Source organism: Loxodonta africana, chromosome 15 (assembly GCF_030014295.1).
Source record: "Loxodonta africana isolate mLoxAfr1 chromosome 15, mLoxAfr1.hap2, whole genome shotgun sequence".
Taxonomy (NCBI): Eukaryota; Metazoa; Chordata; class Mammalia; order Proboscidea; family Elephantidae; genus Loxodonta; species Loxodonta africana.
Genome location: NC_087356.1, coordinates 13,510,386 through 13,537,907, shown reverse-complemented (window position 1 = coordinate 13,537,907; position 27,522 = coordinate 13,510,386). Strand labels below are relative to the sequence as shown.

The 27,522-nt window shown below is 39.0% G+C and overlaps 2 protein-coding genes across 13 annotated transcripts in view; one reads left to right on the top strand and one right to left on the bottom strand.

Annotated features, from left to right (window-relative positions):
- GCC2 (GRIP and coiled-coil domain containing 2) overlaps positions 1 to 24,222 on the bottom strand; it is a 71,645-nt gene extending 47,423 nt beyond the window's left edge. The window contains exons 1-7 of one of the 6 annotated variants that reach the window (XM_064268598.1): positions 24,150 to 24,222; positions 23,736 to 23,792; positions 21,939 to 22,023; positions 20,753 to 20,820; positions 10,498 to 10,677; positions 7,155 to 9,620; positions 6,338 to 6,410 (exon numbers count right to left, since the gene is read on the bottom strand). In XM_064268598.1, the coding sequence (XP_064124668.1) occupies positions 6,338 to 6,410; positions 7,155 to 9,620; positions 10,498 to 10,677; positions 20,753 to 20,820; positions 21,939 to 22,023; positions 23,736 to 23,792; positions 24,150 to 24,155 (2,935 nt within the window). In that variant the 5' untranslated portion in view covers positions 24,156 to 24,222. The other 5 variants (XM_010593583.3, XM_010593584.3, XM_064268595.1 and 2 more) reach the window with 5 other exon arrangements.
- A 162-nt stretch (positions 24,223 to 24,384) lies between these two features.
- LOC111751558 (uncharacterized) overlaps positions 24,385 to 27,522 on the top strand; it is a 360,216-nt gene continuing 357,078 nt past the window's right edge. For all 7 annotated transcript variants that reach the window (XR_002786662.2, XR_010317908.1, XR_002786661.2 and 4 more), the window contains exon 1: positions 24,385 to 24,470. The gene's annotated coding sequence lies outside the window, so the exon portion shown is untranslated. The remainder of the gene's footprint in view (positions 24,471 to 27,522) is intronic.

Genomic DNA, 27,522 nt, shown 5'->3' with positions numbered 1-27,522 from the left:
AAGCCAGTGCTGTCGAGTCGATTCCGACTCATAGCGACCCTATAGGACAGAGTAGAACTCCCCCATAGAGTTTCCAAGGAGCGGCTGGCAGATTCAAACTGCCGACCCTTTGGTTAGCAGCCGTAGCAATTAACCACTACGCCACCAGGGTTTCCAAAAAAGTTACAATATGGTGTTTTATTTCTCATAAAAAACATAAACCACGGTTCTCCTTTAGATATTGCCCATCTGTTCTTTCTTTTATAGTAAAACTCCATGAGAGAGTTGTCTGCATATGCTCTTACATTTCTCTCCATTTCTTCTTGATCCATTTCAACGGGGCTTCTGGCTCCAGCAACTCAGTGAAACTGGTAATCAGGGTTTCCAATGACCTCTGCGCTGCTTAATCCAATGGCTAATTTTCAGTACTCAATTTACTTGACTCACTGGCAGCACCTGCCATGGTGAAACATTGTTTCCTTCCAGAAATACTTCCAAGACATTTTCTGCTCATGATTTTCTCACCTCACCAGTTGCTCCTTCTCAGTCTCCTTTGTTGTTCCTATCTTCCTGGTCTTTACAAGACAAAGAACAGTCTCTGGTCCTCATCTTTTTTTCTACACTCACTCCTTTGATGATCTCAATTTCATGGCTTTAAATGCCAACAATTAACTACATTTTAAAAAATTTTTAGCCTCTTTCCCTTTAACTCCAGATTTGCATATTCAACAGGTTACTTGATATCTCCACTTGGACTGATATTTAAATTTAAAACTGAGCTCCTGATCTCTCCCTGTTTCAACTTGCCCCTTTAATCATTTTATCATCTTAGCAAGCAAATGGCACCTCTATTCTTTCAGTTGCTTACACTAAAAACTAGACTGTTATTCTTGTCTCTTCTGTTCCCAGTACAGGCCACATCAAAACCCTCAGCACACTGTTGCCATTGCCTTGAAGATACATCTAGAATCTGACAACTTTTCAATTGCCTCTACTGGCCCTACCTGGTCTAAGCCATGATCAGCTCTCATGTAGATTACAATGGCCTCCTAGCTTGGTCTCCTTCTCTTATTCCTTCCAATGAAGTATATTTAACAAAACAGTCAGGACGATTCCTTTAAAACCTAAGTCATAGCATGTCTCCCCTCTGCATAAAGTTCGCTGATTGCTTCCCAACTCACCTAGAGGAAAAGTCAAAGACCTTGCAATGGCATGCAAGGCCCTACAGGATCTGGGCTCCTATTACCTCTGACCTCATCTCTTATCCTTAATTCTTTCACTCTATTCCAGCCCTGCTGGCCTCGCTGCTTTTCTTAAGAGGCATGCTCCCGAATCAGGCTTGCTGTTCTTTTTGCCTGAAAACTCTTAACCCAGATGATTGCATTATTGCTCCCTCACTTCTTTCAAGTCTTAACTCAAATGTCTCCTTCTCAGTGGTAACCCTAAAGTTAATGTTCCTTATCTCCCTCCTGATTTATTTCTCTTCTTAGCATTTACCTCTAACTTACTATATTTTATTTCTTACCTTGCTTATTGCTATCTTCTCCCTCTTGCACCTAGAATGAAAGCTCCATGAAGGCAGGTAATTTTGTTTGTCTTGTCTACTAATGATCCCCATATGTAGATTTGAGTCTGGCCCATAGTAACAATAATATGTACTGAATGAATGAATTAGTGAATAAAACTAAACCAAAATGTGATTACTACTTTATTTGATGTCTGGCTTTTGCACTTCTGATCTAGATTGTATGCCCCAATTAAAGTTTTAACTCAAATATATTTACTGATAATAAGGCTCTAAATATTCACACTAGACTTGTTTAAAAAAAAAAGTGATCGGACCACTTATTCTTTTTATCATTCATAGAGGTGTCCAAAGAGTAAAACATAAAATTGGTAACCGCCAAGAAATAAAAATTAAAAAGAGCATTCCTCCTAACAAGAAACTATATGACTGTTTTACAAAGCAATATGAGGAACAAGTATCAATAAATCATCATCTCCCAAAAAGAAAGATCAGACTTTTTCTCCTAAAATGCTTTGTCTTGTTACTTTTGTGATTTCATGCCCCCCACCCCACTGCTAAACCATAATGTTTGTTTTCTAAATAGGGGTCAGCAAATAAGGCCAATGGACCAAATCTGGCCCATGCTTGTTTCTGTATGGCCTATGAGCTAAGAGTGATTTTTAACATTTTTAAACGACTGAAAAAAAAAAAAAAAATCAAAAGAATACTATTTCATGACATGTGGAAATAAAAAAAAAAATTCATAATTTTGGTATCTATAAATATTTATTGGAACACAATCAGACTCATTTGCATACTGCCTATGGCCACTTTTGCGCTACAACGACAGAGCGAAATGGTTGTGGCAGAGTAGATGGCCCACACAACCTAAAACACTTACTACCTGGCCTTTTACAGAAAATGTCTGCTGACCCCTGTTGTAAATGATTAAGGTAAACCCACAAGATAGTAAATTTAGCTAATAGCTAAATTATTTACTACTAGCAATAAATCATCTAATATGATTTTATTAAGTACTGTATAATCATTTCATTGAAATTACTCTACCCAGACATTCTGGATGGTTCTACTCATCTTGTCAAAGACTGATGCTGTTTATTATTTCTAGCAAAAACAAAAAAGCAAGATTACTCAAATTATGAAATAAAATTTAGTACATTTAAAAATGTTAAAATATTTTTTGTCCATATATTTTCTAATAAAGATGATGTATGGATTAGGAATCTTGCCTTCCTATTCCAGACAAATCCTATAGTCATTCTTTTTCATTAACATAATGAAGGGCATGTTCACTACTAACACTCTCCAACTGTGTATTTGACAGGAGACAATAAACAAATGTGGATGTATAAAAGTGATTTGAACAGAAAAAAAAAAATTTATTTTTAGGATATTATAATATGTAGAGAGATAAGAAACTAAAAAAACAAAAAAAAAAACACAGAGGCTATCTTTTCGCTATTAAGCAGTCTATAATGACCCACTATGTTTCCCATCAACTTTATCAGGGTTCTGTCACCTGAACATAAAAATATTATCTCTAAATCAAGTCAAGAAATGAAATTAACACTCTTTGTTGACTGGAGTCATAATGTATTTAGCAGGTTATACAGTGGAATAGGCAAATTCACCACTGTCACCCCAAATCTAGGTAAACTAACTCTTAATATGCTTTTGGGTTTTTCACATCACCTGACATGAACTCATCTTTGCTTTCCTCCAGGTGCCGAAGTCGGGAATTAGAAGATGTAATATATTTTGATCCTATTGTTTTGTAACCAAAAAATGTTTGCTAAAATGGATTTAGAAAGGATTTTTAGATGGGTTTTCTTCTTAGGGAGTATGATAAACTTTATGCCACTGCTAACACATGTTCTTCTCTTGTCCTTATTTGCACTCATTCAACAAACATTTGTTAAACGCCTACTATGCACTGGGTGTGCCGGTGTGAATTACAGATTTCATGATATCTATGCAGGCCAACATAGACGCCTATGCCTTCTGATCTCGTTGCTAGTAATTTGCTTCCTTCTTAAATCTGAGCAAGTGTCTTCAAGATTATGTCTATAACTGTCTAGAATATAAAAGATCCAAATAAAAGTCAAGTAAATATAAACTTCTTTCCTATCTGCAGTGATACAGCTCGTACTGTCATTCATTTAAACACCAATTCCAATGGAACAGAATTCTCATTTAAAACAGAACTTACCCAAACCCATCTTGTTGTTAGACTCACACTTCTCATTTTCAACACAGTATCTTCTAGTTGTGATAATTAAAAAAATTATGCTAGGGTCACTGAATTACAAAACACAATATCAAGACTGTTTTTCATCATAATCTTATCTGCATTCCTTAAGCATTTATTAAGGCCAGTTATTGAGGGTTTATCATGTTGGGGCAGTTAAGAGAAGACTGTACTTTTTTAATGCAAATAATGTGTGCTTTCTGAGCTTGTCTGCTGGTTGCGCCCTTTCTCTGCAAGGCACGCTAACAAGCACCACCATGCCAATCCTTTTCCATATGTTGCTGTTAAAAAAAATTATCATAGCACACTTATAAAAATTCCTTGCGGGAGAAGGGCACAGCAGCAAACAAACACATAGGTTTGAGTTATTTGCATAAAATATGGTAAACCTGGAGAAAATTGCATTGTCTGATGGCAAACTTTTATAACACTTAGAAATGGCTTCATAAGTTCATCTTTGGTAGAATTTATAAGTATCTTTACGATGCAACACTATTACCTAAAATCTATGCTCTTTTATTATTCAGAAACTACTACTAAGAGCAATACTACTGGATAAAAATAGACAACATCAAAAAAGAAAAAAGGAACTTTTATGAGATTGAAAGACATATGGCAAGCTTTCCGTTCCAGACAGTTGTGTATAATTAAGAGCAAAGCTATCTATTCAGTTCTTAAAGTCTTGAAAGAAAAAAAAAAATCTTCTCTGGGAATGAATTAATCCAAATTGACAGGTATATCAACCATGCTTTAAGTACCACACGGCTGTTGGGTGCCGTTGAAGTAAATTCTGACTCACAGCGACCTTACAGGACAGAGCAGAACTGCCGACTGCTTAACCACTGTCCCACCAGGCTCGTTAAGCACTATGCTAAGAGGTTTAAAAAAAAAAAAACACACAGGAGGGGAGACATATAAAGATGAATAACACTTTTACATCTTCTTACAACAGACATGAGTTTAAGTTTTGGTTTCCAAAATCAATTTCTTTAAGGTTCAGTTACATAATGGGGATACCTATCTATCTTGCGGGGCTATTCTAAGCCCCAGGTGATACAGGTAAATATAAAGTACAAGGCAAAGCACCTGGCACATTGGAGCCCTTTAAACAGTGCCAATTTTTATAAACCAACCCAAACCAAACCCACTGCCGTTGAGTCGATTCCGGCTCATAGCGACTCTACAGAGGAGAACTGCCCCATAGAGTTTCCAAAGAGCGCCTGGAGGATTTTAACTGCTGATCTCTTGGTTAGCAGCCGTAGCACTTAACCACTATGCCACCAGGGTTTCCAATATTTTTATAATCTACTATTTATTTAATAAGGAGCGCTGGTGGCACAGTGGTTAAATGCTCGGCTGCTAATATTCAGGTTGGTGGTTTGAACCCATGAGCTGTTTCCTGGAAGAAAGATGTGGCAGTCTGCTTTCATAAAGATTACAGCCTCAGAAGCCCGATGGGGCAGTTCTACTCTGTCCTGTAGGGTCGCCATGAATTGGAATTAACTCGACGGCAACAGGTTATTTACTGAATGTGTACCAAGTGTCAGGCATCAGCTAAGTACTTACCATTTGCTTTGTTTAATCTTCATAAAAGCCCTATGATGCAGGGAGTTGATCAAATTGAGGTGTATGTGTGTGTACCAGGATTAAAACTCAGGTCTGTCAGACTTCAAAAAGTTGTCCCTTTATTCTTTTATGTTATGTATTTTTCTCTTATTTGGGTGACAGAAGTAAATTCCAACCACTCATTCCAGAAACCTGAGATTCATTCTAAACTCCCTTCCTTCACTCCCTTTTCCCCAGTCTAACTGGTCATGAGTTGAGGAACCATGGACACATTACGTAACACTTCAGTCTTTGTTTCCTCATCATTAAGTGGGAATAAATGTGCTACCTCATAATGTTACTATAAAAAATAAATGATGGATAAAGTCCAAACCCCTTTGCATGCAATGCTAGTACTTTTATGACTGGACTTCCACCTCTCAAGGAAGTTTCTAATATGCCCCTAGATGTTACATATGTTAACACACACGTTAAACAACACCTGTTGTTCCCTCTTGCTACAATACCTTTCTTCTGTGTCAGATTTCTTGTTCTTCAATACCCAGTCTAACCTACTCTGTGATGTGTTCCCTAAGTCAAAAAAGGCAGTGCACCATGCCTTCCTGCATTGCCAGCATTCTACTTTGTCCATAACACAAACTACTGCAATTACGGCCCTCTTAGGCAGTGAGCTCTTTGAGGACATGCTCTATACCTTTCTATTAGCAGTGCCTAGAATAGTTGGGCATTCAAAAAATAAAGTTTGCTGAATAAATGAAAAATCCAAAAACAACAATGGAACTATTTATAAATGGAATAATACTATCCCTTTGTCTGGATTAAACAACAGGGAGTTCTGAAAGGGAAGGCAAATGACTGGCCAAAATGGAAGGGTAGTGGTATCAGGAAAAGACATCTACTTACTGTGTTTTTAACAACTCATTAATTGGCCACTGTATTTCCCAAGCTATTTTAATGTTAACAAGAATCTGTTAAATTAGTTATAATTGAGACAACATATGCAAAGCCATAGTTACCTATTTTTTCTTCCAGCTCTTTTACTGAGGAGGTTTGGTCATTTTTTACAGATGAAGATTTCTCTAAGGAATCCTAGATTTTACAGGGAAAACAAACAAAAACAGAACTTACTTCATTACCCATGATGAACTGGAAATCATGAGAAAAATCAGTATCAAAAAGAATTTTATATGAAAAGCAATTTTGGTAGTCTTTTTTCTCGGAAGACCAAGTAATATTGAGTTTATGCATATACCACTTACTATAAAAAAAACAGTGCTATTCAAGGCCAAGATGAACAACTTCAAACATTTCAAACATATGATGTAATAAAAAAAAGATTAAATGATTATAATTTACCACCCTTTTACAACACAAATTTTGGAGGCAATCTAAAATTTTGGCCAAAGGGAAATATCTCTACAGCCCACATTTTTACTCAGTAGCGTTCCATATGTAATGGTAATATGTATAGCAAGTGTGACTGAAATTCAAGTTTTTTCATGTTTAGTTGTACTTTTGCTAGTAACTAAGTGGTACAAAGTATTTAAATATCTCATCATTTAACCTTAGGTAAGTTCAAGATTTTAAAAACATCTAAATCCCCCAAAATGGCCAATGTAATCAACAGGATACACAAAATGAGAATGTTGAATGTACTTTTTAAAAATCTGCCATTTCAGCTTGAAGGCTAAAAATTCACTCCGACTTCAAAGTGTAAGAATATTAATATATAGATAACATAGTATCAGTATATAAAAAAAAAAAAAGTACTAAAGAACTAAGAATTTATTCAAATCAATGCTAGAAAGACAACAAATAAGAGGTAAATAGTACCTTTAGTAAGGCCAACTCTCCTCTTACATCTTGCAATTCAGATTCTCTTTGTTCTAGTAATGGTCTTAGGTTTTCATATTCCTTTATGAGTAATTTTTCTTTCTCAATCTGAATTTCATTTTTGTTATCTAACAATTTTTGAGATGCTTCTTCAATCTGAATTAAAAGATCCTGGTTTTCAAGCCTTGTTTTTTCATTAGCATTCTTCATTTCTAGAAGGTCAAACTGCAGGGCCTCTTTTTCTGACAGGGTTTCTTCTAACTCTTTCTTTAGGAGTACTTTCTCTTGCTCATAGTCTTCTAGTAAAGACCTAAGTTCCTCATACTGAACTATGTGCTCTTCTTGAGCGCACTTCATCTCTTTTTCTAACTCTAATACCCTTTCATCATATTGAGAAACTAAGTTGTGCTCTTCCTCATTCATTTTTGCTAAGGATTCACCTATAGCTTGTAGGGCATTTACAACATCTTGCTCTTCATTTTCTTCTGAAACTTTTAATCCCACCTGTTCAAGAAAACCATATAACTGAGTTTTGACAATTAACTTCTGAAGTTGCTCATTTTCAAGCAATTTACTTAAACTATCTCGCTCTTTAGCTGTTAACTGAAATTTCTTCTCTAACTTAGTAATCCATTCTTTAAGGCTAACACACCCCTCTTTTTGAGACAGAAGAGCTTCCAAATTGTTATTCAGTTGGCTCTTTTCTGAACTCAGTCTATTATTTTTCTCATAAAGTGACTTCACTTCAGATGACAATGCTTCCTGGTCTTGACAGAGAGTTTTCACTTGAACTCTAAGATTTTCCAGTTCTTGGTCATTTTGGTCCTTTTCTTTTAAAGTCTTTTCTAGTTCTTCTGTTAATTCATTTAAATTTCGTTTTAGTTCACTGTTGTCCTGGGTAGTTTGCTCCACTTTCTCCCTAAGTTCTGTAATCAATCCTTCACCCCTTTCACATTTTTTATGGAGATTCTCCATCTCTTCACAAGAATATTTCATTTTATTTATGAAACCATCTTTTTCTTCAGTCAGAGAACTGATCTTTGCTTCTAATTCTTGTAATATGGTATCTCTCTGACTGAGACTAATTAAATACTCTTCATTCTTTTCTTGAAGGCTCTTTATGGTATTTTCAAGTTCCGGTACTAATTCTTGTTGAGATAATAATTTTGCCTTTTCCCTCTGGAGACAATTCACAGTTTCGAGAAGAGCATCTTTTTCATTAAAAGCAGTTCTGAGCTTCTGCTGCAATTCATGAACATCAGCAGCTTGCTGTTGCTTCAGTGATTCAAACTCTTGACTTATTTTGCCAGCAGACTCTCCTAGTTCTGTTTGTAAAATTTCCATCATTTCTCGCAAACTCTCGTAATTTAAGACTGCGTCTTGCTTTTCTTGCTGCAGGTTTTCACATTGTGCCTTAAGACCCTGTATTTCAAACATTAATGTTAGCTTCTCTTTTTCTAAACCTGACAAGAATGTCTCATTCAGTTCTGACATTTCTTTCTGATGTTGTTTCTTTAGATTCTGTACTTCTTTATTATGTTCGTCTACAGCGCTGCACAATTGTTTATTTGAATCTTCTAGCTCAGATTTTAGTTTTTCAATTACCCAACCCTGTTCTTCTTTAGCTAGTAACAGTTCGTTAATTTTAAATTCTAAGTCTTCCCGCTCGTGGAAAAACTCATCCTTTACATGCTGGGCATCCATTTCAAGTTTTAGTTTAAGGTTATTCATGTAAGTCACCTCATCTTTCAAGATGCTGTGTTGAGATTCTAGTTCTTTTAAGGTGTCTTCTAAGTGTTTGACTTTTTCATTCACCACTTGTCCTGTAATAGCATCCTCCCGTAAAGGCAAAGGACGCACCTGTTTTTCTTGGCTTGCGCCTGAGGCTTTCCTTAAGTTTTCTAATTCACGCTGATATTTCTCCTGGATGTTCTTCTCATTTGCCTCATACTGTTCTATTAAGTTCTCCTTTAGCTGATTTAACATATTCACTTGCGCTTCGTGCTCTTTAGCAGAAGCTTCAATTTGGCACTTCAAGTCCTTCACCTCTTCTTGGTGCCTAGCTTTCAAATGCAAAAGTTCTTCTTGTAAACTATTAACTTCTCTTTGGCGATCCTGAGAATTGGCCTCAATGACTTTGAGGAGATTATTCTTTTCATTAGTGGTAGCTTCTAACTGCTTTTGTAGACACAAAATTTGTTCCTCAAAGGCCAGCCTAATTTTCTGAATCTCATCTTGCAGTTTTTTAACATTGTTCTCAGAGTCACTCTGAAATTTAAGTTGTTCTGAAAGCTCTAATTGTTTTTTCATTGCTTCTTCCAGTTTCTTCTGGAGGCTCTCTTTATCTTCACTGTGTTTAGAATGTACTGTTATTAATTCATTTTTCAAATTTTCAACTTCTTTCACGTAGTTTCTATGTGATTGTTCAAACTCCTTCTGCAGATCATCCACTTTAGTTACAAAATCCTTTAAAAATAAAATAAGCATATGTACTTAAGTAAGATAAAAGAAACCTCTGCCATCAGACAAATATTAGTCACAGACTAACTAGAGAGAACAGAAACGAGCAGAATTGGACATACAGAAATATGACAGTGAGATTCCAAGAATTCTACTCAACCCTTTCCTATCATAAATATGACAACAGACACCAGCAGTACTAAAACTATTACTCAAAGTAATAACTAAAAGCTAGGAAATCTTTGAAGTTACATAAGTCACAAGGCTTTAACTAATAGCTCTTGAATTGATTCAAAAAGATTTTTGGAAGAAAATGTCCTCTGTACCTAATAGGCAAGAACATACTGAGAAAATGCAAAAATGATAAAGAATATGCTGGAACTGAATATATGATGGTATTTAGACTATGGTGAAATTAATTCATTTAAATATGTCCTTTTTCATAAAATCAGTTTTTCATTTTTTATTAAAGAGTGATGTTACAGCTTTAAGGAAAATTGAACAATTCAACAAGTAAATGTTAGTTCTGTCTACGTAGTTAAATGATTTCAGTTATTTTTCTTTTAAAATCTCAGTCTCTGAGTTCCTCATTTATGAAATGTTAAAATTGGAGTAGATGCTTTTTAAAGCCTTATCTCTACAATTTATGACTATACTATTTACATACCAAATAAAAAAATCTGTTGCCATCAAGTCGCTTCTGACTCACAGTGACCCTACAGGACAGAGTAGAACTGCCCCATAGGGTTTCCAAGGAGCAGCTGGTGGATTCGATCTGCCGACCTTCTGGTTAGCAGCCAAGCTCTTAACTGCTGCATCACCAGGGCTTCACTATTTATATAAGTTAGGAAAAAGAAATAAATGTATTAAAATGTTTCCTTACCTCAACCTCTTGCTTCATTTTAACATTTTCTTTCTTCAGAGCAAGACACTGTTGCTCAGCCTCTGCCTTTTCCAGGAGAACAGCATCCAGACGCTCAGTCAATGCCTGTTTCGGAACAGGATGGTTTGTTTGCCTGAGGTTAAAACGGTAAATTATCTCCTCACCTTTTTCAAATCCACTCTAAAATGAGAATCAAAGGTTTAAAAAGAAACAAGTAAGAACAAAGAGAAAAGGAGAAAAAACATCAGAAGGCAAGAGATTTCAACACATTTTGGAAAACTGAGAGCAGATGGGGAGAAGAAATTGAATTAGAGGAGGAAAGCTAAAGCTAAGGGCCTGCACAGAGACACACCTGCGGGAAGCTGGCAAAGACTCCTCAGAAACCTACAGGCTTAGGAATTGGAGGCACCAGGTGTCGTTGAGGGAGGTGTAATGTGTGGGTCTCAAAAAGTGGGGACTGGCTGACAATCTGTGTAGGGAGTGGCTAGAAAAACCGGCAAAAAGTAACCAAAGTCCCTTCTCCCTCAGACACAGGTTTCTTTTCTGCAGAAACTGAATGGAAGAGGAAGTTAGTGAAATAACAGATAGTTTAACAAGCCGAAAGTTGGTTCTTTGAAAAGCTAAGAGGCGATCTCTACCAACACTATCAAGAGAAGACAGAAGTCATAAAAAGTACTATGAATAAAGAGGGGACACAACTACATATAAATCAAAGATTAAAAAGTTAATATATTATGAACAACTATTTGCCAATAATATTGAAAACAAATGGATAAAAATCCCTAGCGAAATATAGCTTTATTGACTCAAGAAAAAAAAATTAAAAGCATAATGCTATAAATATTTAAGAAATCACAGCAGTGGTTAAACATTGTCCAGCAAAGAAAACAGGAAGGCCTACATGGTTTTACAGGTGAGTTTTATCAAATTTTTAATGAACAGATCATCCCAATTTCATACACATTGGTCTAGACAAAATAAAAAACTAAAAAAATTTCTAAGTTATTGTACAAAATTGGCAAAACTTTATAGCAAAATCCAAAGACTTTACAAGAAAGGATATTACACTCACTTCATTCATGAATCTAGATGCAGAAGTCCTAAAGAAAACATATGATTACCACTTCTAATCAACATTCTATTGGAGACACTACTGAGTGAAAGTATAAAAAAGATATGAGGCATAAAAATTGGAAAATAAAACTTATTGTTTGCAAATGATATTACTGTTTACATAAAAATAAATCTAGAAGAAGCTATAATTAGAAACAAGAATTTGGTAAAATTGTTGGATGTAAGATTAACATACAAAGTCAGTTTCATTTTTAGACACCAGTAACAACTAAAAAATACAAAAAGATACTCTATAATAGCATCAGAGAATATCAAGTACCTAGGAATAACTCAACCAAAAATGTGTGAAGAACTTCTACAGAGAAATCATAAAACTTTATAGATTCCACGTAATTCCAACAGGGTTTTCATGAAATCTGATAACATGATTTTAGAATGTATATGGGAAATCAAAAGACCAAGAATAGCCAGGATACTTCTAAAGAGAAAAGAGGATTTACCCTACCATGTGTCAGGATTTACTGTATAGTAATATCGAAAAATAATGAAGACAACATAATAGTGGCAAGTGTATATGCAAAAAAAAAAAAAAAAAAATCAGTGGAATAGAAAAAAACAGTCCAGAAACAGAGAAAGAGCTGAAGCATTACACCAGTTTAGAAAGACTATTTAACCAATAGGGTTACACAGCAATAGTTATTCATATTGAGAAAGATGAAACTGGAGCTCTACTTCACACTGTATTAATTGAAGCCAGCTCCCGATAAAGACTTAAAATGTCAAAAACACAATTTGGAATTTTTAGAAAATATGTTTGAAATCTTAGGATAGAAAAATTTCTTAAATAATACACACATATGGAAGTTTGCTGTATCTGACCATATTAAAATTAAGAACTTCTGTGTGTCATAAAACATAAAAAGTGGTTGTATATGTATGGACGGTACCACACATGTACAACCACCGAGGGAAAAATATAACGGATCTATAAATAAAATTCTACTAATCAATGAAAGCATCAGTGGTTTATTAAGAAAATTGGTGTTGGACAAAACACATAAAACCAATACAAATAAACAGTCAACAGAATCAGTGGATAAGGAAAGGGGAATCGAGACCACAGTGAGCTATTACTTTATACCTATTTGATCGGCAAACATTAAAATGTCTGGTAATACCAAGTGCTGGAGAGGATCTGGATGGACATACACAGTTGGTACAAGTACAGGTTATTTCAACCACTTTATAAAGCAATTTGGGATTATCTGCAAAAGTTGAACCTTTTGTAGATGTGCAGTGGCATCTTATGGTGCAGCAGTTCCTGCAAGATGAGATCCCTTGCACTTGTACAAAGGAGATGCACACAAGAATGCTCTTAGCACTGGACTCGGGTGTAAAAACCTGGGCATAACCGCAATGACAAGGGAAAGTGCAGTGGATGAATGAACTGTGTTATGTTCATACAATAGAATATCTTGTAGCATTCACGGAGACCTGCAATAATACAGATGAACCTTAGTTAAATAATATTAAGTGAAAGAAGTCCTAAGGTATCACAAACATGCCACCCTTTTAAAGTTGAGAACTAAAACAAACAAAAAAATTTAAGGGATACTTGTACAATCAATGTCTTAGTTACCTGATGCTGCTGTAACAGAAAGAGTACAGGTGGGTGGCTTTACAGAAATTTATTTTCCCACAGTCCTGGAGACTAAAAATCCAAATCAGGGCGTCAACCATGCTGATTCCTTTTACAGGCCTCTTGTCTAGTTTCTGGTGACTGCATTCAATCCTTGGCCTTCCTTAGCAACTGTCTTCCCCATGTCTCTGTCTATCCTGCTCTTTTTATAAGTCAGAAGTGATTAGGTTTAGGACCAACCCTATTTGTGAACCAGTTAACAACAATTCATTCTATAATACAATAACATCTCATAAAAAGAAAGCAAAGAAGCGATGGACATGGGATTTAGGATGATGGTTACCTTGGGTATTGTCAGGGAGTGAGCTGAGCTGGAGAGAGCTGAACTGAGCTACCAAGTGTTGGAACAGCCAATTAAAACAAACCAAAATGAAAGTAACAGTTAAGCTTTTTAACAACTTACTTTGAAAGTATAAACAAGAGAAACCCGGGGTCAGTGCCGACTCCCCCGTTCCATTTTTCTCCAGGAAAGATACCTGGAAGAGGATAAGGTGGATCACCACAGACATGGGGACCCGTCTCACTGCCGAGGGAGCCCTGAACAGAAGGCTTTTGCAGGTTTTGGAACCCAGGGGCTGCAGAGAAGGTGAGGGCTAGGAATGGAAAAGTACTGATTACTCAGTGTGGGGTAAAGTGTCTTTCACGTTCCTCTTCCCATAGGCTAAGGCGGCTTCAGGCTTCAGCTGAGGTGCCTGAGGTATGCCCGAAGACCCCGATAAAGAGGCCTCTGAATGGATGTGCCTGGGCTAGAAATGCAGGTATGTGAAGGAGCATGGCTGGCTGGGGAGAGAAGGGCTCAGTCCTTGATTGCTATTCCCTTGAGAAACTACAATCCATTGGCTGTGCACAAAGTCTGGGGGGGACGGCAGCCTTCCCCCTCAGGCCTACCAGGAAAAACCTTTGTAATTGCTATGGTTGGGCCTGAAAAAAAATCACAGGTAAGTTTTTAGCCAGGAACCAGACTTCTCAACTATGGGCAACTAGGAGTGTGGGATAGGGAGTAGGTGGGGACTATACAGAAAGATGTATATCGTTTTCAAGATTCTAGCTTTTCTTTAAGTACTGGGTTCACAGGTGATTATTAAAAACAGTGAAATAAAAGCAGTCCTTGCACTAATGATTACTGTGTAATGACAAACCAAGGACTGTGATTGATACCATTCTGCCCACTTATGGTCCAATGCAAAAAAAAGGGCGCTCTGGTGACCCAGGAGTTAAGAGCTTAGCTGCTAACCACGAGGCTGGCAGTTCGAATCCACCAGCCGCTGCTCAGAAACCCCATGGGACAGCTCTACTCTGTCTTACAGGGTCGTTTTAAGTGGAATTGACTTGATGGTAACGGGTTTTATGGTCCAATGGAAGAAAATAAAAAAAGAAACTGAACAGGAAAGGCAACACCAAACTCAGGGTGGCCAGGGACTGGATGCAAGGCTGCAAATCAGTGATTACATGAAAGCTCTGCACACTAAATGATTGGCCTCCTTACTACCTTCAATCCCTGGCTCTGATTCCAGCACTTAGGCTACGGATTGTCAGGTGTACCCTCCATACAATGGAGCGTGGAGGACTCTCTTCTTTGAGAAACTGAACAACCAAGAGAAAAGATCTAACATTTGGCGAGGTAGGGCCCGAAAGAGGCTTGCCTGTACTGGTTATTCTACAGAAAAGCCACATTCTTTGCACATGGAGCACCCGCGTAGTTTTTTAGAGACTCGCTCAGATGCAAAAGGATCACTGCACATTTGGGGGAAAATCTTCAACATTGAAAAGCATTGAAAACAAACAGAAAAACAAAATTTGAAAAAAACAAAACCAAAATAGATAAGCGAAATAAACTTCGAGATGGCATGAATTTATCTCCTTAAAAACAAAGCATGTTCGTCTGTAAATAGTCAGATATCCTGCAAAAGGAATACTCTGCCACCAGGACTGAGCTCTTTAAAATGAAACGCTGAAAACCAAAGTAGAAATTTCGACAGAACGGTTGGGGGGAAAAAAAAGTCCATGAGACTTCTAAGATAAACTGGAAAGAAAACATGCCATCTAGAGGAGCGCTCCAGAAATTCTGTGGCACACTCTGTAGACTAGACTGTCTCATTTCGCCTCTATGATCAACCCCCTTTCCCTTCCCTGCCTCTTCTACAGATTATAAAACCTAAAACCTCTGTTTTCCCAGGCTCAGTAGCAGTGAAAGGTGCCTACGTGACACTCCCACTGGGAAGGAGGCCCTTTCACATTTTGTTCTTCCCCTTATTGATCTCTTCTTCTGAAAAGAACTCAGATCTCTGGCTAGAGGTAAGGTAGATCAGCCATCTTGTGATCATTAACCTTAAGTTAAGGACGGTGGAATGGAAAGATGAAAATAGCTTAGGTCCCTGTTAGTATGCTGACCCTTTGGTTAGCAGCCAAACACTTAACCACTGTGCCACCAGGGCCCCATCTAACTAACAGGAGATCCCAAAAACAAGAATAAAGAGAATGAATGGAATCGAACTATCAGAGAAATTTACAAAAACTAAAGGATAGGTCCACAGATTGCCTAGGGCACAAGAACAATAAAATAAACAACTCACCCAGTCAAAGGTCTATCACGGTAAAACTGTAAAACAAAAAGAATCTGCATGGTTCAAAAGTGAAAAAGCAAGTCACATCACACACAAAAGAACAGAAATAACAGTGGTATTAGATTATTCAACAAAAACATGGGAAATTAAGACAACAGAGCAACGTCTTTAAAATTCAGTGGTAGTCTCCAATCCCAGAAAAACCCAGTGCCGTCAAGTCGATTCCGATAAAAAGTCATAAAAAGAGAGGTAAAGCCCTTTGTCTTGGGCTGGATGTTTTCTTGTTCATATACGATGCGTGGAATTGCAACAATCATCCTCAGCTCCCTCCATGTGCAGACAACTCAACTCAAAGGGGCACATGAAGAGCCTGAAGACGGAAGAGCAAAAGATGGAAAGAGTCTGGGTCCTGATGACATCACTGACAGACTGAACCAGCCCTAAAACAGCCTACCTCTGAACTATGTGCAACAAAAACAAAAACAAAACAAGCTTGTTGTTTCAAGAAAAAAAAAAAGCAAAACAAAGGTAGGAAAACTTAGAGTTCTACATCAAGTTATAAAGGAGCCCTGGTGCTGCAGTGGTTAAAGTACTCAGCTGCTAACAGAAAGGTTGGCAGTTCAAACCCATCAGCCCCTCCATGGGAGAAAGATGCAGGAGTCTGCTTCTGCACAGATTTACAGCATTGGAAACCCTAAGGGGGCAGTTCTACTCTGTCTTCTAGGGCTGCTATGAGTTGAAATTGATTCGAAGGCAATGAGTTTGGTTTTTTGGTTTTATATGAAGTTATAAAAAGGAGCCCTGGTAGTACAGTGGTTAAGTGCTTGGTGCTAACCGAAAGGTCCGTGGTTTAAACCCACCAGCCTCTCTGTGGGAGAAAGATGTGGCAGTCTGCTTCGGTCAAGATTACAGTCTTGGAAACCCTATGAGGCAGTTCTACTCTGTCCTACAGAGTCGCTATGAGTCGGGATTGACTCAGCGGCAACAGGTTTGGTTTTATGCCAAGCTGTGGAGTCCCTGGATGGGGCAAATGGTTAAGCTCTTTGCTACTAACTGAAAGGTTGGCGGTTCAAACCATTTCTTCTAGAAGTGCCTTAGAAGAAAATGCCTGACAATCTGTTTCCGAGAGTTCACAACTATGAAGGCTCTGGGGGGTGCAGTTCTACTCTGACACACGTGGTTACCACGAGTCAGCATTGACTTGAAGGCAATTTTCTTTTTTGTTGTATCAAGTTATAGCTATTAATTAAGCATGAGACTAAAATAAAGGTGTTTTTAAACATAAGATGACAAAAATTTACCTTCTGTGCTGGAAGCTACAGAGTATACTCTACCAAAATGAGATGGCTAAGTAAGAAAGTGAATGATACATGACCTACCAAATAGGGAGGCCGTCAGAGAAAAACAGTGTAGAAATTCACAAGATGATGGCAAAAGGTAGCCCCAGGAGAACTTGCAGCAGACCTGGAGAACAACCTGACCAAGTCAGTGCAGGACAGAAGGTTTCAGAAGGCAGGTGTTCAGGAAAAATTTCTAAAAAAAGGGTTATTTTATATATTTAACTATTTGGAAAGTAGGAGTAATGACGTAAGATAGCTAAATTTTCATCTGCTACTAATAGATATAAATGTCTAAAGTTAATAAATGGGTGAGTACCAATATAAGCATGTTATTTAGAAATACAGATAATTTTTAGAAGTTATTTACTATTTTAACTAGTTATTTAGAATTTAGTATTATTTTAAAATCATGTGCATAGATTACTTTGGTTAAGACAATTTGGGTTTTAAAATTAGTTTTGTTGCATTACATATAGTATTGCAATCCTGACTGATAAATACTAAGGGAAGCCTAAATAAATTAATTTTAGGAGATATACAAGAGATGCAAACGGTTAGGCACTAGGCTACTACCCAAAAGGTTGGTGGTTCGAATCCACCCAGATGCACATTACAAGACAGTCCTGGCAACGTGCTCCTGAAAGGTCACAGTCTTGAAAACCTCATGGTGCAGTTCTACTCTGCACACATGGGGTTGTCATGAGTCGGAATAGACTCAATGGCAACTAACAACAACAGGAGATATTAGCCATTAACTGAAACGGGCTTTAGAGTGGACAATATTTCTTAGGAAATATAAATTTGATTTCATCTTAAAAGAGAAAGCAGTAAGAGTGACTCACGTATGGTTCCTGATACCAAAAAAACCAGGGCCGTCAAGTTGATTCCGACTCCTAGCGACCCTATAGGACAGAGTAGAACTGCCCCATAGTTTCCAAGGAGCACCTGGTGGATTTGAACTGCCGACCTTTTGGTTAGCAGCCGTAGCACTTAACCACTATGCCACCAGGGTTTCCCGGGTCCTGATATGTACAAGAAATTCCAATATTTTAACACGTAATTTTTCCCTCCCTGCCGTGTGGAAGCAGCACACAAATTTACTGTAACACCATGTACCTTAAATTTTGGTACGGGAAACATAGTTTTATTTCTTGATTTAAAAGTTAAATATGTCAAGTTTGCATATTTGCATACAAGTTTAGACTGTATTCCAATGCGCCGTAAAATGGCTACTAAAAATTTCAATTGTAATTAAAACCTGTAAAGCTATACATTTTTAAAGTTATATGAAGGATATAAAAATTTGTATTCAAGTCTACAGTGGGTTTTTTCCCCAATGAAGAGATATGACTTAGCAAGACAGTCTCTTCGGTTTATAAGAGATGTAGAGAACATTATATGGCAATATATGATTTTTCTTAAAATAGGCAACGTATTTGTAGCAGCTGAGTAACTGACAAACACCTCTTTCAATCACTCCCTAAAGTAATTTTCTCATTAGGATTGGAAATCAAAGATTTCATTCTTGTTTAACTTACCAAACCTTTACTTTCTGAGAACTGAGTGGTCAGGACAACATACTTTAGTATTTCCGTAACCTGAACGGTAAAGCTGATTAACTTGGAGCCATTTTCTCCTTCAGGAGTTTTAACAGAGTGGGAGAAAACATTGACTGATGATAAGGAGGAAGCAGGGCATTCAAATGTCCTTACTCTGAAAAGCAGCGGTTAAAAAGTTTTTTGTTTTTTTTTTTAATTATTTATTAAGAGCTTAGAGTTAAGGGATACAAAATTAGAAAAAACTCCCTCAGGCTCCCAACCTTTTCAATTAAGACAACCTCCTTTTAATGTGTGTATGAGTTTGCATGTATTTATCTCCTTACAAATAATAATCATGATGACAGCTAACAGTTACTGGGCACTTAAGTGACAGGCCCAGTTCTAAGTGTTGTGTATTTATTAACTCATTTAATCCTCAAAACAACTATATGAGAAGTGTTATTATTATCTCCATTTTACTGATGAGGGAACTGAGGCAGAGAAAGACATTAAGAAACTTAGCCAAGGTCACAAGTGTCAGAGCAAACTCCCATAGAGCTTTACCTTGGCTATCACTGATTAGAAAACACATAATGGCCAAGTTAGCAAATGAAACTATTACGCATTCGGTAAGACTTATATGAATCAGTGCATTATGAATCCAGATGGCATTTGTGTGTGTATCGCTGCAGCTTCATATACTGATGGAGCTGAATAAAGACCAAAATGATAATGCTTCACAAACGCATGGATTTAAAGACTCCTTGTAGTAATTCCACAGCCCTGGTGGCATAGTAGTTAAGCATTGGGATGCTAACCAAAAGGTAAGCAGTTCAAATCCACCAGCCGCTCCTTAGAAATCCTATGGGGCAGTTCTATTGTCCTATAGGGTTGCTATGAGTTGGAATTGGCCGGATGGCAACAGGTTTGGTTTCTGGCTGTAGCAATTGCCTAGGAGTTTCTCAAGGGTCCATTGCTCAAAAGTTGGGAGTCATCTAACCAGAAAATAAGACAATATGTAATCGAAGAATAGAGAGCAAGACTCAAACTATAAATATTATGAAAAAGCAGGAAAAAAGTTATCATAGGGCTTTGAGATGCAAAAAGAACTTTAAGGAAGCCAAAGAAGAAAATGAAAAAAAAAAAAATAATAATAATTTTTTTTTTAGCATAAAAAAACACAGAAATAAGAATAAGAACTCCGGGTACTTGAGCATGGAATAACCAGATCAAAACAGTATTTAGTGAAATGTCAGGAGTATATAATAATAAAAAGAGAGAGAGCCCAGAGAGGAGGTTATTAAATCAAGTGTGATGTGATACGTTTAACGTGGAGCCCCGGAAGCGGAGAATAATAAGATAAACTGGTGCACCATCTTGAAGAAACAGTACGTCTCTGGTGGCTGACACTAGTACAGGGTTAAGGAAACAGGAAAGTTAAAGAGTCTCTCAAGTGAGAAGGCACAAAATCTGGGATGCCACTGACACAGCTAGGGCAGGGGAGGGAGACAATGAGATGGTGAGTGGAGGGAATTCGGTCCTGTTGAGTTTCAGGGGATGATAAGAGAAATGTGAAGATTTTCCCCCCAAGGCAGCTAGAAACACAACTGTGAAATGTGACTGAATGGTCATGCCAAGAGATATAGATCTACAGATTATCGGCCCACAAGAGTAATCATTCCCACAAGAGTAATCTTTAAAGTCGTAAGAATGGCTGGGTTTTCTGAGGGAGACGGAGAAAAAACAGGACCTAGACTTAGGAAACAGCTATAGTTACAGAGTGTGTGGGAAGAAGAAAGAGGGAAGGATAATACTCATTTGAGAACAGAAAGAGACTTTGAGGTCATTTAACACTCTCTTTTTACGGTGAACCAGATGTAAAAAATGCTGCCAAGGCCACAGTAAGTGGTAGCGCAGGGACTGAAAGCCACGTAGCACTCTAGCAGGCTGACAATCCTCAGGGAAGTTTGCTTTACCATCAGACTTTTCGTTTAAGTACACAAATAAAAACTAAACCCACATTCACAATGGTTTTATTACCTGAATAATATCATCGGTTCCTTCAGCAGCAGGTTTTGATTTGAGTTCTTCAATTTCTTTCTCCAATTCTAAAGAATTATTAAAAAAAATTTTTTTTTCAGTTCAGAAATGAAGAATCAATGGCTAAAGTGATTTAAGTACATTCTGAAAATCACTAAAAATGAGAAAACATATTTTGAGAAAGTATTAACTTTACACCTTGTCTTTTTCCTTTATATCATGGAAAACTTCAAACATACAGAAAAGCAGAAAGAATAGCGTGATGAATCTCTAAGCACCTATCACCCCGCTTTACCAGGTCTTACATGAATCTTGTTCCATCCAGACCTACACTCACTTCCTTCTCCTCCTTTCCTTACTTGTCCTGATCATTTTAAAGCAAATCCCAGACATCGTATCATTTCATCTGTAAATACCTTTACTGTATAATCTAAAAGTAACAACTAACCCCATATTAAGCACAAATGTCAATCTGAATATTTTATCGACTCATGTCTAGGTCTGGAGTCTAATACATCTTTCCACATAAATTACCATCTTCATCGCAAGCTGATCCCACCTCCCAAAACATAACCTGACCTTTCTTAGTAGAAAATAAGTCTTGGATTTTAGGTAGGACAGTTATAAGTCACTGGAAATTCAAGAGCTTATCCACTTAAACACATCTATTTTGGAAGAATACTAAACTCTTTTTTTCTTTTGGAATAAAAAGAAAAGAAATTAAAGAGGGAACCAATCAACTTCAGCAAGTAACTATACTTCGCAAACTCAGGAATGGAAAACTTCGTTATTTGATGCCTCTTTTTACTTCTCTGGGCTCATGATTCCGTGCTGCTAATATTTCAACTAACTAGAGAAAACAAACAAACAAACAAAAAAAACACCTTATTCTGAAGAATCTATAATTCCTATTAAAAAAAAAAAACTTCAATAAACTTTTTAATCCTCCTCCTCCCTCATTTTATTTTAATAACTCAAAGGTAACTATAAAGTTGTGACATAGTAAAAACATCAAATGTAAATGGTTAGAATTTTTAAATAATACTAGCTTCTACCGCCCCACCTAAGGCTGCATTTGGAATCACTGGAAAACATGACTAGCCAATGTACTACTAAAAAAAAACTACTGTTTTTAACTGTGAGTAAATGAGGTTGGTGGTCAAGATAAGCACTTTCAGCCCAATACCTGTACACCTGGATTTAGCTTTCTGTATTAGCAACATCTGCTTCTTGGCAAACTTGATGAGATCTTCTTTGGGCAATGTTTCCAGCTGAAAAATGTTGTGATGTTACCAGTTTGTTATAACTCACGTTTCTACTGTATCACAAAGAGGAAACAAAATGTCTGCCTAAAAACAAAAATATTCTATTGAATAAATTTTTATGCCAACTAAACACACTTTATTCCACATTTTTTTAAATTAGCAAATCAATTTCAACTTAATTATGAATTAAGCAACTAATACCAAAAGCCAAACCAGTTGCTGTTGATTCCGACTCATGACAACCCATAGGACAGAGGGCTTCCAAAGCTGTAAATCTTCATGGAAGCAGACTGTCACATTGTTCTCCCGAGGAGCCGCCAGTGGGCTTGAACCTCTGACCTTCTGATTAGCAGCTGAGTGCTTAACCACCGTGCTACCAATGCTCCTTAACTAAGCAACTAAAAAAAGCAACTACTATGTATTAATCAATTACTACACAATGTTAAAAAAAAAAAAAAAAACTTTAATTATCTTTTTAAAAAAAGATACTGTTGTTATAGGCTAAGAAATGTCCTGAGTTTTGACTCCCTTAATTGTAGGCGGTTGGGACTAAGGCTACCTAAAAGTTCCTTCAAACTATAAAATAATTTCATTCTATTCAAGGCTGAAAATTTCTTTGGCGGAATGAAAATGCATGCATATCTACAGCAACAAGATAAATGAAGTTTCATTTAGGTTTTAACTAAAAATTAGACCTTACTGCTACTACCAATTGCTGCTGAGTTGTTTCAGTATGTCAGAGTAGAACTGTGCTCCGTAGGGTTTTCAGTGGCTGATTATTTTAGAAGTAGATCGCCAGGCTTTTCTTCTGAGGTGCCCGGGGGGACTTGAACCTCCAACCTCTTGGTTAGTAGCTGGGTGCATTAACTGTTTGCACCACTAAGGGAAGCCAAAAATTAGGCCTTAATACTTGGGAAAGTTATTTAACTCCTATGGGCTCAGTTTTCTCATCTGTAAAATGTGGATAACCATAGTAGCTATTTCTTGGTTACCATGAAGCTTAAGTGAAGTGACTCGGTGGTTAGGCAAGTGTCTGAAACGCAGTATGCACGCAGTAAACCTTAGCTACTAAGATGCTCACATTTCTTTTAGAGTCACTGAATATTTAACATTAGTATGGGACCAGAGCAATTACCTAATTCAATATTCTCTTTTCACAGCTTAGGAACAGAGGCCCAGAAAGACTGACTTGCTCAAAGCCTCTGCCGGTACAGAGAGCAACAAGAGTGGAGTCCCTTGATGCCCACTCTCCTTACTGCTCTTTCCCCCACCACCAGCTGGCAGTATACTCTGACGCAGCGCAAGCCCTTGTGGGTCAGAACAGAACTGTGCTCCACAGGGATTTCAGGGGCTGATTTTCCCAAAGTAGATGCTAGGTCTTTCTTCCCAGGCATCTCTCGGTGGACTATCAGTGTCTTAGCCGTTCACATCACGCAGGGACACCACTATATAAAACCTCATAAATTAGACTGCTTTGTGTAATGTATGAAAAACTGCAAGATGTCTTAGTGTTGACCCAGCGGCAGGAAGTAAACAAACAGCCAACTCTTTCCATATGCGGGGCGGGGGGGGAGTGGGCGGGTACGCAAGTTAAAAGAGATTCCCTTAGAAAAAGGCTATTCCATTTAAGTAAGCTATCGCCACTCCCCATGCCACAGTTTTCCAATTCATCACCCTTCCACTCTTCAGGGAGTCTCCTAGTCAAGTATTCTCTTCACCTTAGATTTCCCAGTTCCAGGGGTGGCTGGGGAAGCCACCCCATCCTGAACAGGTTCCTGCAAAACAAAAGCAAACCCAGGTTGTCAGAATAACTTTTCCTAGTCTGAGAGGAAATGCGTGGAAGCCTTTCAGGCAAACCCCTTCTCGTGGGATTAAGCGCAGGAAAATCCTCTCCGTGAGAAAGAGAACTAGGGAAGGCTGCAGCTGCGGAAACAGTATATAATAGGGACTGTACGGGGACAAGTACTCAAGAGTGACAATGTTTTGGGGGCTCCGGGACGAGGAGGGAGTTTGCTGTGCCCCTGATACCGGGGGGCCGATCCCCACGATCGAAATCGCAGCGGCAGCAAAGGCACAACTCTGCGCGGGACCAGAGTTCGTCAGTCCCAGCCCCACGCCCCGCGCCCCATTACCTCCATAGCTGCCGCCGCGCCACCCGCCGCCACCGCCGGCGCCGCCGCCGACTCACTTCCGTCTGCAGTCCAGGCTTCGGCCGCAGTCTCTGACGTAGCCTCAACTGCAGGTCAAAGGTCGCGCTTCCCCCGTGGCCGGCCCTGCCTCCCGTGTTTCCATGGTTACGGGCCGCGGTCTCCGCGGCGGCGTATGGGCCCCGCCTCTCGGCCCAGGCGGCCAACTCAGCTTCCGCTTCCTGGATCCGGGAGGCGGTTCCCCGCGCGCCACGCTGGTGGGAGGCCGTGTCGGGGAGAGGGCTAGGTGGGGACGGCCTCGCCCAGGTAATGCCCACCTGCCCTCCCTGCTGTTACTCTTTCCGTGTAGTGTATTGCAAGAGGCCTTAGGAACTTGAGTTTCTAACAAGTTCCCCAGAAGTTATACCTCAGAATCACGTGGGTATTCAGTATATCTGGGATGGAATTGTATATTCTCAGCAGGGGTTGGAACCTGAAAGAACTGGTTCAAAGCCCTGGTTCCTATTACCCCCTCCCATTGGTACAGTACTTTAAAATGTGCCAGGTTCTGATTAACCTAGGGTGGTGGAAGGTATACGTATGTTCACACTGAGGTAATTCACGTCTCAAGGAGTTTAACATGACTTAGGTGCCAAAGGAGCCCTGGCGGTGTAGTGGTTAAGTGCTTGGCTCCTAAGCGAAGGGTGGGCGGTTTGAACCCACCAGCCCCTGCTTGTGAGAGAGACGTGGTAATCTGCTTCCGTAAAGATTTATAGCCTTTGGAAACCCATGGGGCAGTTCTGCTCCGCCCTGTAGGGTCGCTATGAGTCGGCATTAAGTCCTCCGCAGGGCTTTGGGTTTTTTTGGAAGGTTCCATAACCAATTTAAATCCAAATTTTTCTTAGACTGTAGCTGCTTCTATGTATAATTTGGAATTTGATGTCAAGCCCTGGTAGGTTTGACTCCTGCCACTGCCATTTGTTGGCCATGTGAATTTGGGTAAATTACCCCTCAGGGGCTCATTTTCCATATCTTTAAAATGTAAGGTTGGTGAAAATATTAAGTGAAATAACAAATGTGTATTGGAAAGAAAAAACCCCATTGCCATCGAGTCGATTCCGACTCATAGCAACTGTATAGGACAGGGTAGAACTGCCCCATAGAGTTTCCAAGGAGCGCCTGGTGGATTTGAACTGCTGACCTTTTGGTTAGCAGCTGTAACACTTTACTACGCTACGAGGGTTTCCTGTGTATTGGAGGCAAACCAAAAAAAGCCAACCCCCTTGCCGTCTAGTCAATTCCAGCTCACAGCAATCCTATAAGACAGAGTAGAACTGCCCCATAGAGTTTCTGAGGAGCTCGGGTGGATTTGAATTCCTGACCTTTTGGTTAGCAGTGGTAGCACTTAACAGCTGCACCACCAGGGTTTCCTCTAAAAAGGTTTTTGCCAGTCTTGCTCTTTAGGGAAAGTCGCAGAGTGCCTGAGAGACTGACAGCTGCTCCTAAGGAGTGTTGTAGGCTATGTTGTTGTCTTTTACTGTTTCCTTAACAGAAATGGAGCCCTGGTGGTATAGTGGTTAAGCGCTCGGCTGCTAACCAAAAGGTCAGTAGTTCAAATCTGCCAGCTGATCCTCAGAAACCCTGTGGGGCAGCTCTACTTTTGTCCTATAGGGTTGCTATGAACCGGAATCAACCTAACAGCAATGGGTTTGGTTTTTTTGGTTTTAACGGAAACATCATACGTGGATGGTGTTAATAAACGGAAACTTATTTTCTCACAGCTTAGGAGGCCAGAATTCCAAGTTCAGCATGCTGGCTCTTGGAGAAGGTTATCTGTCTGCTCTGGGGGAAAATCCTTTACTCAACTTCTCTAGCATTCTTCTCATCATTCCTTGGAGATCTCCATGTGTTACCTGTCTTCCGCATTTCTGCTTGCTTACTTCTCTACCCAATCTGCTCTTTTTGAGACAGATCTGCTCTTTCTGAGACAGAAACCTCACAGTGCTGTATTCTTTACCTGGCTTCCTCCCCTGCAGTGTTCTATTGCAAAATTGTTTCCTTTGCTGGGCTGCCCCTCTCAGCTTTGCAGTTGAATCCTGCTTTTGCTTGGAGGTTGTGTATAAATCCCATTGCCCCTGGGTAATATGATTAAGAACGTTACTGATGTAACTTGTGTGAACTTCCTACTTGAAAACCCCTTGAAAAGTAACCTGCCTGCCCGCTCTTGGGGAGCAGTCTTGGCAGCAGCAGCTCTGACTGACTCCATTTTCCTTGCCCAACGAAATAAAGGGGTCTTTCTTGTTCTCCCACCTCGGTCTCTCATTTATTGGCCAGTACAGGTCATGCCAAGTAAGAGCCCGGGGTTTCCACCTGGTAACATTTCCATATCTCAAAAAAAACCAAACCCATTGCTGTCAATTCGATTATGACTCACAGCAACACTTTAGGACAGAGTGGAACTGCCCCATAGAGTTTCCAAAGGAGCACCTGGTAGATTCGAACTGCCAAGCTTTTGGTTAGGAGCTGTAGCACTTAACCACTACCCCCCGGGGTTTCCATGTCTCAAAAGTGATTGGTTTAAGACACATCCTACACTAATGTGGCCTCGTTAACATGACAAAGAAACCACTGCTCCCAGATGTGATTACATCCACAGGTGTGTTATTGTTGTGTGCCATCGAGTGGATTTTGACTCATAGTGGCCCTATACAGCATAGAGCAAAACTGCTCCATAGGGTTTTCTAGATTGTAATCTTTATGGAAACAGATTGCCAGGTCTTTTCTCTTGTGAAGCGATTGGTAGGTTTGAACCTCTGACCTTCCAGTTAGCAGCCCAGAGCTTGACTATTGCACCACCAGTACTCCTTCCACAGATATTAAAAAAATCCAAACCCGTTGCCATCAAATTGATTCTGATTTATAGTGATCCTATAGGGCAGAGGAGAACCGCCCCATAGGATTTCCAAGGAGCAGCCTGTGGATTTGAACTGCCAACCTTTTGGTTAGCAGCCAAGCTCTTAACCACTGCACTATCAGGGCCCCCTTTCCACAGGTATAGGGGTTAGGATTTACAACATATATTTTGCAGGGACACAATTCAATCTCTAACAGTTGCCAAACATGGTGCCCTGTGAGTTCACCTTGGAACTGGTAAGATCAGGGATGGGTGGCCTTTCTCCAAAGCAGGCATACCTTGGCTCTCTCTGGGCCAAGAGTGGGTCTGCCAAGAGAGTTCTGTCCAAGAGGGGCCCCGCACTAATGACTGTTGGGTAGGAGGTAAGATAGTCCATCAGGGAGTTGGTACACAGATGGTCAGAGACACTATACAAGAGTAAAGAGCAAAAAATCCTCACTTCTGAGGGTTCCACCTTTAGATTTT